The sequence below is a fragment of the Thunnus thynnus genome, chromosome 3 (assembly GCF_963924715.1).
Source record: "Thunnus thynnus chromosome 3, fThuThy2.1, whole genome shotgun sequence".
NCBI lineage: Eukaryota > Metazoa > Chordata > Actinopteri > Scombriformes > Scombridae > Thunnus > Thunnus thynnus.
This window is the reverse complement of record NC_089519.1, coordinates 17,137,441-17,148,672: the sequence shown is the minus strand read 5'-3', so window position 1 is coordinate 17,148,672 and position 11,232 is coordinate 17,137,441. Positions and strand designations below refer to the sequence as shown.

Below are 11,232 nucleotides of genomic sequence, written 5' to 3'. Positions count from 1 at the left end.
TAGTAGAAAAGCAGCGAGCGTGCATAGAGGATACGTCTCTAACGTCAGGTCGTTATATTACGTGTAAACACGTGCGTTCAACAGCCAATCCTGCGTGTCGCTAATCACCCGGCAGAAACAAAATAACGTCTCTAGCCGACTTAGCCATAAAGAAGTCTATTTTTGGGTCATTGGGCTTTTTCTACCGAGGGTAAGCGAATTTACATTAATTATCAAATGTTCAAGCAAAGAACCGAGCCATATCATCGTTGTCTTCTTATTCAGTTTCTATATATCTAGCAGCTTTGGTTTGCAACGATGATACAGATAGCTATGACGTTAACCTCTGTTACAAATGCTTAAACACGCTGCGATAATAAAAAGTGAAAACTTTTAAATTAACGTTAAGCTGGTGCTTCCCTCTTTTTCAGTTTAAGATGCTGTCTACTGGAGATGTGCAAGGCTGTCTTCGTAAACTGGAAACTCTCCTGCGAGTAATAAAGTACCCAGGACATGTCGACTACAGTGGGTAGGTCGTAATACAATAACGTTACAATACAATACAATACAATTTAATAACAAAAACACATTTGTGCCAACACTTATTAAAACTCAGCAGCCCTATTTACATTCACGAGTAACATTTTTAGTGGTCGAAGCCCTTAACTTAACGCTACAAGTTAATATTTAAGCTAGTTCATTTCACTTCCAAATTACAGATTGGAGCCTTCCTTTATAGCAGGAGGAACTTTCTCTAACATGAATTATATGATTTGACTAACTTCATGTCAGTAGATTTCCTGTAAATAAGTAGAACAACAAGTAGTTCAAAACGTTATTATCCACAAATGGTCCAAAGGCTACTGCTTTCCACTGTGTTGTCAAGTGGAATATATTAGAGATTAATATTCATCACAGTTCTTAAAGTTGACAGTTATTGATGTAACATTAGTTTACAGGGACAATTAGAACATGTTCTTCTACTAAGTATTCACAAATAACGTTACGACTTTATGTGTTGTTTGGTTAAGTTGAACACCAGTGTTTTCAAGAAAAAAAGTTCCAACATTGCCTTTCCCTCAGGTACTATTAATTTATGTAGGTACACCCATACACCCATGAGTTAGACATTGAGCATGTCTGATTAATTGTGTGTGGGTTTCCTTTTGTAATGTTGCCTGTCTACCACAAGGTGTCACTGTTGCCCCAGTGTAACATAAAGCGCAGCCACAGCGCATCGGTCTAGGTTCAGTTCACCTTTGGTTCAATAAGTGCAGTTTGACATTCAATTTCATATTTTTCTTGCTGGAGTGGATTTCCTTCTGATTACAATTTAATTGTGTGATTCTAGGCCAAAATAGTACTTTTTCCATTATTATATAGAAATAGGACAGACAAAGACATCCAAAACTAAAACAAATTCATAACAAACAATACAGTGCATATCAGATCAGATACACAGTGATATAAATGCACAACATATCCATTATGCAATACAGAAATAAGAACCATATGAACGAGTTAAAATTACAAATAATGAGTTAACATAAATGAACACAAAGTGTTACAGATAAATAAATGTTTTTTTTTGTTTTTTTTAATGCACATGTCTGTCAGTAACCTATGTGAGCTGCTGCATAACCTGTTAGGTCTATATGTTTGGTTTGGTTTGGATTTTGGCACAGAGATAAACAAAAACAATCTAGTCCAGATTCACTCAGATGAATATTAGAATAAAAGTACTAACTAAAATAAAATTACATATTCTTTACTTATTTGAAGTTAGATTGTGTTATTGAGCAAAAATAGATCCAAATGTTTGTGTATTTTATCCAATCTGAGAAACAACTATTACATTTTCACATGAACATTTTGTAAAATGTCACAGTTTAATCACTTCTTACATTGAGCAAAATATGTCTGTTGACTTTGCCAAGAGTGCAATTCTTGCACACTAAAAAAACCCCAATAAATTCATTCTCAGATTTGGTAGCTGCAGAATGTGATTGTCACTCTCTGCCCTAACACAACTGTGTAAAATTGAAAGTGACACTCCCATGAGCAATGACAACTGTTTTTAGCTGCTGTGTAGCTTAACAAGTGATGGCATATCACATTTTCCATTTTTTTCTCAAAATCTTGCACCAGCCTTTCAAAAGGAGATCCCTTAGCTTTTCTACCAATAGTGAGCTTCACCTTGACCTCCTTCTCTCCACCTTTTGCTGAGCAACTAGTGGAAGCCGGATTGGAACTGACTGGCAAAACGGACCTCAGATTCACTGACACTCTTTATAAGGTAACTCTATCACATTACACAATTCTGAGTGCTTTGTTTTCAGGGGTGCACAAAGATTGTTGCACGGAGCATTACAACATGTTGTCTCTTTCTGGTTTCTTACACAAGCATTACCATTTTCATCCTCTTCCTCTAGGAAGCCCAGTTACTACTAACCTACCAGCATACAGTGGATTTTTTCTTTACACTGTTTTGTGTGTATAGGTTTTACGAGATATCTTCCACTATAAGCCCATACTGTCCAAGCAGCAGTTCCTCCAGTGGGGTTTCTCTCAAAGAAAAATCTCTGTCATCTGTGACATCATTAACTTGGTCCTGCAGAGACATAATCAAATGAAGAAGGTAAAGATCCTTTTAATGGTTTGTTTTCATTGATATATGTATCAATGTTTCTCTTGATTGCAGATATACAATTGCATCGGTGTTCAGCATATTGATGGCTAAAATTAAATGGCATCTGATTAATTAATTGAATGATTAAATCATTACTTAGACACAATTGTGTTTGGTGACGCCAAACTAATAGTATATATTGTCCGGGAATTTAAATAAGTAGTAATCATATCAGCCAGTATACGAAGCTGTGCTAAGGATGAGTTAAAAATCTAACCTAATCTAATCTCATCAGTGTGATAGGGAGGAGTGTCCCATCACCAAAACTAAAGACGCACAATGAATTGTCCCTGTGTATCAAAATCATCTCCATGTTGATGGTTCAGTATACAATCACCAGCTGGAATAGTCTACTGTCTGTCTAGTTTTTATCAAATAACTGTGAACATGATTGAAAATGACAGAAGTAATTTTTAGCCTTTTAGTAATGAAGGTGAGAGGAGACCTGAAAACATACTATGTGAACCAGCCTGCAGTGTGTGCATGTCTGTGTGCATGTCTCTGGTGTGTGTGTGTGTGTGTGTGTGTTCTCTCTAGCCCAGAGTCAGATATCCTGCCTCATACAAGGACGGCAGAAGAGAAGCTTATCCAACACTGACTGATTCGAACACTGTAAGTATAGTATAAACTGCTGAACGCTAGTATGTAAAGTACCTAATGAACCAGATAATAATGTGAGTGGACTCTAGCTGCTCTTAATGTTTTTTAAAGGAACAAAGGAGGTGTACACCTATATGAAAATGTCAGTTGTGCATATTTGTACAATTTTAATAACACAATTTGAAGGAACACAGTGAGAATACAGATATCTAGCTAACAAGCTGATATAGAGTTGCAAAGTGGGAGAAGCTTTTTCAGGCACCCCTGGTTGTAGAAGTAAAAATCCCATTCATTTTTACCATAGACAGTGTAACTCACAGATGAGGCACTACTATGGCTTAGATCACCATTACACTCTCCCAGTTAAATCTTCTTTAAAAAAGATTAACTGATTATTTTATAAAAAAAAATCAAAGGTACAAGACTGTACATAAAAATTTAATTTCTGGGTCACTTTTGAGTGAATTCAGCAACCATGGAACTGCATTTTGCAACAATGAAGCATTTTAAATTCATTAACACTCTGATTCTCACCTCTGACTGGCTTCCTCTCCAAAGCAACAGTGACCAAAGCTCATGGGTTATGTAGTATTTTCATTACATTTTGTCATTTGACAGATGCTTTTATCAAAAGCAACTTGCAAACAAGGCAAGACAATCAAGTGTTAGAGGACAGTGACTCAAGAAGAGCCATGGTACAAATTTTCAAGTAGCTGACCCGGTATAAGTGCAATGAGAAAGAGCAGAAGATTGAAGTTTTTTGTTTCTTAATTATTAATTATTAAAGTAAGAAACAATTGTAAGTAGACAAATGCATAAGAAATACCATAAACAACAAGAAAGAAGTGCAACAATCAACAAAGTGCTAAAAGGTTAAGATTAAGGTTGAATGTTGAGGTGTTGACGGAAGAGCTGAGTTTTCAGACATTTCATGAATGCACCGAGGGAGTCAGCAGACCGTGTGAAGCTGGGTAGCTCTTTCCACCATTGCGGCTGAAATCACTGAAACTGGTGGTCATAACATAGATCTGTAGGATTGTTACATCATCTGGGAAAGTCCTGTGTTTCTGTGTTAAGTAATATTGAGGATATCATTCAAATACAAATTTGAAATTTGGGAAAAACACACATTTTCAAGCTGAAACAGTACAGAAATCTACTGTATCCATTTAGTTCTATCAAGACAGCTACATTTTTTGTATTTGTTAAAGCAATTAGCTGTTCACTCAGTATGGCAAAAGATGTGAGGGCCTTGAATGTGCTTTCCAGCAGGTGTGTTTTATTATTGAACAGTCTATGGCACATGGTCACAGGTGCATTTAGGCTAACGCAATGTCACTGAAATATACAGGGACATTAAAAGGGATGTTAAGAGGTAAATGAGTTGACAGGTAAGTGTGTACTGTAGACAGTCAGACAGGTGCTGAATGATGTGAATTAATGTCTTTTCTCTTTATTTAAATTACATGGTATGGGGTTTTTGTGTTTCAGGTGTCCGACAGGCCATTTGTGTTGAATCATAGAGAAAATCCATCTGTATTTCCCCAATCCTTTCGAAAGGAAGTATTCTCCTCCCATAATGTAACTGATGCCTCTCATAATGAAGTACATGCTTCCAATTCTGTTGAAAATGGGATTACAGAGCTGGCAGGAGGGGAGGAGGACAAGGATGATGTTCTACACGTAAGCCTCTCCTAAATCAATAGAATGTAGAGACTAGATGAGAGCTCATGCTGCATTTTGGTTTATAGATTCAAGATTGTAAAAGTTTAGACCAGCTTCTACTTAATTTTTCAACGAGAGAAAGAATTGTGCTGTCTTTGCTGTCTTTCAGTCCCCAGAGGTGGAAGAGAGGCTCTCAGCATTGGACGCTCAACTGGGGAGTCTCCATGTTGGGCTAGACAGGCTCAGTGCCCTGGAGAAACGCCTGGAGGAGCTTGAGAGTCGGAGTAACAAAGATGAGGTTGATCAAGACAGTCCTTTACTCTGTTTCTTATCCCATTTATTTTGTCCATTATTGCACAGACAGAAGCTATACATCAACACTTGGACTGAAGTCCTTCAGTGCATCCAGTTTGGCATGAAACTGCCCCATTCATTTGATTCATAAAAAATATCACAATACATACAGTAATGGTGCCTTGTGTGGCTATTCAGTTGGAACTACACCAATTATGGACTAGTATCCATGTGGTGATGAGAGCCTCTATATAAATTTGTCAATGTCCACCATCCAAATGTGTTGATTTCCATCCTTACCATTTCATCAGCGAGCAGCCATGTCATGTCATCTAAAAGATGCAAAGATCTAAAAAAGTTCAGATTAAGTCAGAATATTTGCTACTGGATATGGGGAGTTTTTACAATTTTTACAATTGAGTGTGGTTTGTTGCCCAAGCCAAGGAATTTTAATAAAGTTTAGTTGTTTTTTTTTTTGTTTTGTTTTGTTTTCAGGACTGCCATCTTTTCTACTTTGAGAATTTATTCTATTTTATTAATTTCTATTCTAATTAATTCCAGAATGAAGGACAGGTCATCACCATCTCCAGAGAGAGCTGGGAAAATCTGATGAGCAGAGTCCTGCTATTGGAAACTAAACTGGAACTGAACAATACACAGGTAGGTACACAGCTCCTCATAGACACTAATGTAGTGACTGATCTTGTATTACAAGCTGTTTCTGCCTGTTATTGTGTTGAACCTCTCTAGACCTCAATTTAACATGTTCACATGGCAGTGGCTGGGTTTGTAAGAAATCGTCAATCACAGCTACATGGACAGATCCAGAGCAGTGTACTGTATGTAAGATGAAAAGGGGAAATAGCGTCGTTCCAACAGCTGAATTACATACATTCAAGATATGAAAAACATATTGTAAAAAATGTTGTCCTGTTATACTAAATATGTGCAATACAAATCATAACAGTAAAATGATCCCTGTTGCTGCTGCTAGGACTATTAGGATAGAGGTTTTATATTATTAAGCCATAATGTGCATACTTTTTATATATACAATATTGTGTTGTCTCATGAGATTTTTCTCAGTTAATAAAGTCAGCTTCATATTGATGTATATGGAATGTGGGTGTTAATTTGCATCAAACACACCACTTATCCAGGTCGCTGTGACAGTAAGGTAAGCAACGTTGCAAGACATCTTTCTCCCCAATTACTTCCACCAGCTCTTGCCATCTGTACAGACTAGTTAGAATATATTGTATACTCCTTCAGGCGTGTTGTGGGTCTGCCCTGGAGTCTTTTCTGTACTGTAATGTAGTTGGACATGCCTGAAATTCCTTCGTCTGGGAAGCATCCTTACCCTAAGATGGATAAAACAACAGCAGCCTTCCGAGTCTGAGCTCCACACAGGTGACCCCAGACACCCTCTGAAGGAAAGTCATTTCGTCTGCTCTAGAGTTGCAATGATTAGTCAACTGACAAAAAATTAATAATCAACTAGTTTGATAATTGATTCATCATTTTTCAAGCAAGTGCCAAACATTTGCTGGTTTCAGCTTCTCAAATGTGAGGATTTAATGCTTTTCTTTGTTTTACAAGATAATAAACTGATAATCTTTAGGTTTTGGGCTGTTGGTTGGACAAAGTAAGATATATGAAGATGTTACCTTGACTCTGGGAAATTAAATGAATTTAGATAATAATTTGCAGATTAATCAATAATGAAAATAATGGTTAGCTGCAGCCTTTGTCTATTTGTATCTAATCTCATTTTTTCAGTCACTACCCAAAGCTCATGGCAATAGGAGAGGGCTGGAATGTGAATTGACTAGTAAATCAAGAATTTAAGGTTCAGCTCCCTGCAACAATCTGTACATAACCTGTCAATCTCAGGTAACATCTTTCCCTCTGTCAAGAACAGGGAAATCATGAGGCAATGTCACTGCTCTTTCCAAGTTCATGCTTGGGATCTTTTTGATATTGTAAGCTGTTGTATTGCTCAATTTCACAAGTAGTAGTGGTAGTAGTAGCTTGAAACTTACACCAAGATACTTTTCAAATTAATCCCCAAATAAGTATATTTTCGCACAAAAAATGAAAATATCTGTTGCCTCTCCCTGTGCTTTCTCATCTCCCTTTCAGTCCCATGTCCCACCGTCATCTACCTCATCTTATTCTACCAGCACCATGTCTGATACGTCACAGGTAGGACAGACTAGGACTCACTTCCTTGTCACTATGGATAAACGAATTCAAGCTAAATCTAAGGCACAGAGTGAACTCAGCAGCCACACATTTCTCCGTTGTTGCTAACTTTTGATTTCTGAATAAAAGGGTATTTGAGAGTTAAAGAGTTATTTTTGGCATTTAAAAAAAATTTTTTTTGGCCTGGTGGGAATTCTTGTTGTCCTGGCAGCCCACCAGACCTGTACAATTACGGGGGTAACACTGGGATTGCTCTTTTGTAAATTATATCCCTAGATTTGTTGTTTTATTATTTCTCTTCACTCTAGTCAGTTTCTCACTTCTAATTTGTCAGGGGATATTCTCAACTACAGTGAATTGTGAGTTGCAGTTTTTACAGAGTACCTTCATGCTCAACCCAAAATATTTTTTTTGTGAAGTTCACAAATACACAAAAAATCCTCTGAGACTTTTTAAAAAAGGTGTTAATACTAAGCTTTTGAGGTTGTGTAGCAGTTATTGTGTCTTCCTCCTGTAGGTTGCCTCAATTCTAAAGGCTGTTAACAAAACAAATTCAGCATAGCCTATGAGTTAGCTTATTAATACTCCACTAACAGCAGAATTGTCATGGCAGTGTAATATTGACTAATTTTCAAGTATGACGTGTATTTTTTTTTCCCTCTTCCTTCAAGTTAGCCACCTGCTGGCATTGGCAAACTTCATTTCCTAAGAGAAAGCAATCAGCCTGCAGATTTATTGCTGTCTCAAATGTCCTGACTAGAGTACAGCAGTACTAAAGGACATACAGAATCATTTGACTTGACTATGCAAACAATACGCATGAGGCTAGCTATGAGCTAGCTGGTCACCTGTGTCTAATGCTTTCATAGTGCAGCAGTACCCCAAAGATTGATTGGGAGCTAGAAATTAATTGTTTGCTTATCTGTCTTTGTCCAGGAGGATCTGAAAGACAGGCTAGAGAGGATCAACAACATGTAAGTTCGTAGTTGAATATTACATAATCATAATCCACATAATGCATTGTTACAGTTTTAATTATTAGTATGTGTGTTTGTGTGTGTCTGAAATTTGTAGGCTGAAGAGTACCTCCAGTCTGCTGAAGAACACTGAATCCTCCACAACACCCTGCAAATAAATGATGATAAATGATCCTCGTTAAAGTTCATTAATGTAGTACCACATCACACTTTTCCAATTCCTTATTAAACCATAATTACTAACATTCTCTACCTGTCAGCTTACTTTATAGCTTTTCTAACAAGCTACTTTTAGACAAAACGTTACTCCTACAGGTGTTTATAACTTAAGTCTCAAGGGAAATTACTGTGAGGAAGAAATACTGTCACCAGAGGAAAATCCATATGAAAGGAGGAAGGCCTCTGCTGAGAGAACACTAGATGATTTGATTTCCATTGTGTTTGTCCTCCACAATTAAAGGCTTTATTCTTAAAACTGCAAGTGCTTATGTGTTTCTTTTTTATTTATTAACATATTAATAAGGTTGTGGTCACATTTCTTCTTTTTCCCTTGTATGTCAAGCAAAATTGATAGAAATGTGTTTTAAATATGTTAATTATCACCAGTGTTTCCTACACATAGTAGCTTGATATTTCCACAATGTACACGCCATTATTGATTCCAGATATTTTAAGTCAGTGACATTAAGCACCACCAGTTACCAAAAAGACTGGTTAAGGCCCAAATTTGAATTCTTGTTGCCTTTTGATGTATACATCTTGATTACAAAAAGCACTTGTTTTGACACCTGACAAGCAAAGCGAAGCTCGTCAGGCTCCTAAAATACACTAAAGAGCTAAATCAAGATGAAAGCTGTGATTCTTAATTGATTACAAATGAGGAGAAGTGGGTACAATTGAGATTTTCATCATAAAACATACATGAATCATACATTTTGTGCTCTTTGACCTGATGGACTGATGGTTGAGCAGTTTTGGCTGAGCCAGTAACACCATGCCATGTCAGGAGATGCTCTGGCTCCTGCACAGCATCCAGATTGAAAAAGCTTGAAAGCCTCCATTCCCATATGACAGATATCACCCATCTGTGAGTGACAGCAGGGAATGGTGAGGAGTAGAAGTAGGTGGGCAGGGATATTACGATGGATAGATAGGGAGAGGGGGACAGTGAGGCATGGGTGTCAGAGACAGCATCCCTTGAACATGAGTTTGTTGGAAATCAACCATGTGCTAAGTGGTTTAACACACAAGAACACTGCTAGACAACTGACAACAAGTATTAGTGTAGTAGAACTGTTTTTCCTGTATTTCAACACCATGACAAAGAATGAGCTCTGCCATGAGATGTCAATTTCCACTTCTGTAGTCACTGTATATGACCTTGTAATAAAATGTATGAAATGTCAGAAAGAAGTAAGGGTGGGCATCAAGAATAGAGTGTTAGTGTTTATCACAGCAAAATACTGAGCACAAATGTTATCCATGGGTGTATGTGATGATATTGAACAGTAAAATCTAAACTATCTTTAATGAATATTTAGTTTTACAACAAGCACCAAGTTTGAAAAAACCTAATTAATTACTCAGCTCAGTTTTGAAGGTTTTGATATGCGATGACATTTCTGCCACCACAACAATACATCTGTGATGCCCACAGCATTGATAAATTACATGTTTAAAAAAATTCAGGATTCAACTGGCACCCTTTCCCACCAGGATGACATAATTTATCAGTGCCTTTTGGCTCATATGAATGTTAGTGTTTTAGGATCTCCCACCCCCATAGCTAAGGTTCTAAGAGATCGGCATTAACTGGCAGGATGTGAACTGTGAAAATAGAAAACTGGTCATACAATTCTCCTTGAAATACTTGTACTGCATTAGCCGGTATTAATACAGCATATTCTAAATAGTGTCTGTTCTTTATCCTGTGGTGGTGTGTGTCTTTAGATATCTCTAGTATCTATTATGCTTGCTATCTGTCATGGCTTACTAGAACACTTGAATATAACAGAGCCATGCACTGTTAATGTTATTAATAACACCTGTGCTTTTGCTACTGTGACAAGTCAAAATGTCTACTGTGAAAAAGGCCTTTGCATGTTACACTAGTTTAGAGAGCACACCATTCATAAACTGGAACTCATCTGGAACATTTGTGGTGAAATTTTAATAAGGTGTTTATTTTGTGATCAAATATCTAAGTATGGCATTTAATCTGGATTTATGGATCTTTCTCACAAGTGTAACTAGGTACAAATTCTACAATTCAAAATTCTACATTTGATTTAGTTTTGTTCCTGCTGGCTCACTGGTATGACTTACTGGGACATTTAAATGGAACAGTTAATGATGTTATTAACTGCTCCTGTGGTTATCCAGCTGGGACAAAGTGAAAATATCCACTGTAAGAGAGTTTCATAAATAGGCAAACAACTGTCATAAAGGACAGAAAGATGGATGGTGTGCTTCCAGTTGGCACATTCAAGGGATTTTCACAATACACTTAGTTCTAGGCCCAAGTCTTAACAGTGCCATTCCAAACTTAAAGCTTGGATTGTGGGATAGCCCCACTCTGGGCTAATAAACCCCTGCGCAGAGCAGGGTTATCCCTGACTTTTCACAGTTGGGATAACTAAGGTGAATCAGGGCTAAAACAAAAGCAATAGAAGTCAGCTCTCCAAACAAGTGAAGTCAAGATATCCACTTGATATGACTAAGTTAGACTGCTGAAGCCTCATAAAAGCTTCACATCAGCTTTTAAATGCATTTTGCACAAAATAACTGTGCGGACACACTGTGGATTTTGGCCCCCATCACTTA

The 11,232-nt window shown here is 37.2% G+C and overlaps 1 protein-coding gene across 2 annotated transcripts; it reads left to right on the top strand.

Annotated features, from left to right (window-relative positions):
• Positions 1-79: 79 nt before the first annotated feature.
• On the top strand, positions 80-8,890 carry cep44 (centrosomal protein 44). 2 transcript variants are annotated; one of them, XR_010927854.1, is made up of 11 exons: positions 80-190; positions 411-508; positions 2,128-2,275; positions 2,480-2,617; positions 3,206-3,280; positions 4,760-4,951; positions 5,103-5,231; positions 5,789-5,887; positions 6,546-6,637; positions 7,370-7,432; positions 8,369-8,403. XR_010927854.1 is itself a non-coding variant. In XM_067584481.1 (11 exons), exons 2-11 carry the CDS (start codon positions 417-419, stop codon positions 8,565-8,567), a joined length of 1,035 nt encoding a protein of 344 aa, XP_067440582.1. In that variant the 5' UTR covers positions 81-190; positions 411-416; the 3' UTR covers positions 8,568-8,890. The 2 variants fall into 2 exon arrangements, 1 of the variants encoding a protein (XP_067440582.1); XM_067584481.1 differs by lacking the exon at positions 6,546-6,637 and adding an exon at positions 8,507-8,890 and having other exon boundaries at positions 81-190; positions 8,369-8,406.
• Positions 8,891-11,232: the final 2,342 nt, after the last annotated feature.

What these genes read in the sequence shown, in the direction of transcription:
- cep44 (XM_067584481.1), top strand. Translation starts at nt 417, where the DNA reads ATGCTGTCTACTGGAGATGTGCAAGGCTGTCTTCGTAAACTGGAAACT. An exon ending in GGACATGTCGACTACAGTGG is followed by an intron (nt 509 to 2,127) that starts GTAGGTCGTAAT and finishes ATCTTGCACCAG; the next exon opens with CCTTTCAAAAGGAGATCCCT. An exon ending in CCATGTCTGATACGTCACAG is followed by an intron (nt 7,433 to 8,368) that starts GTAGGACAGACT and finishes GTCTTTGTCCAG; the next exon opens with GAGGATCTGAAAGACAGGCT.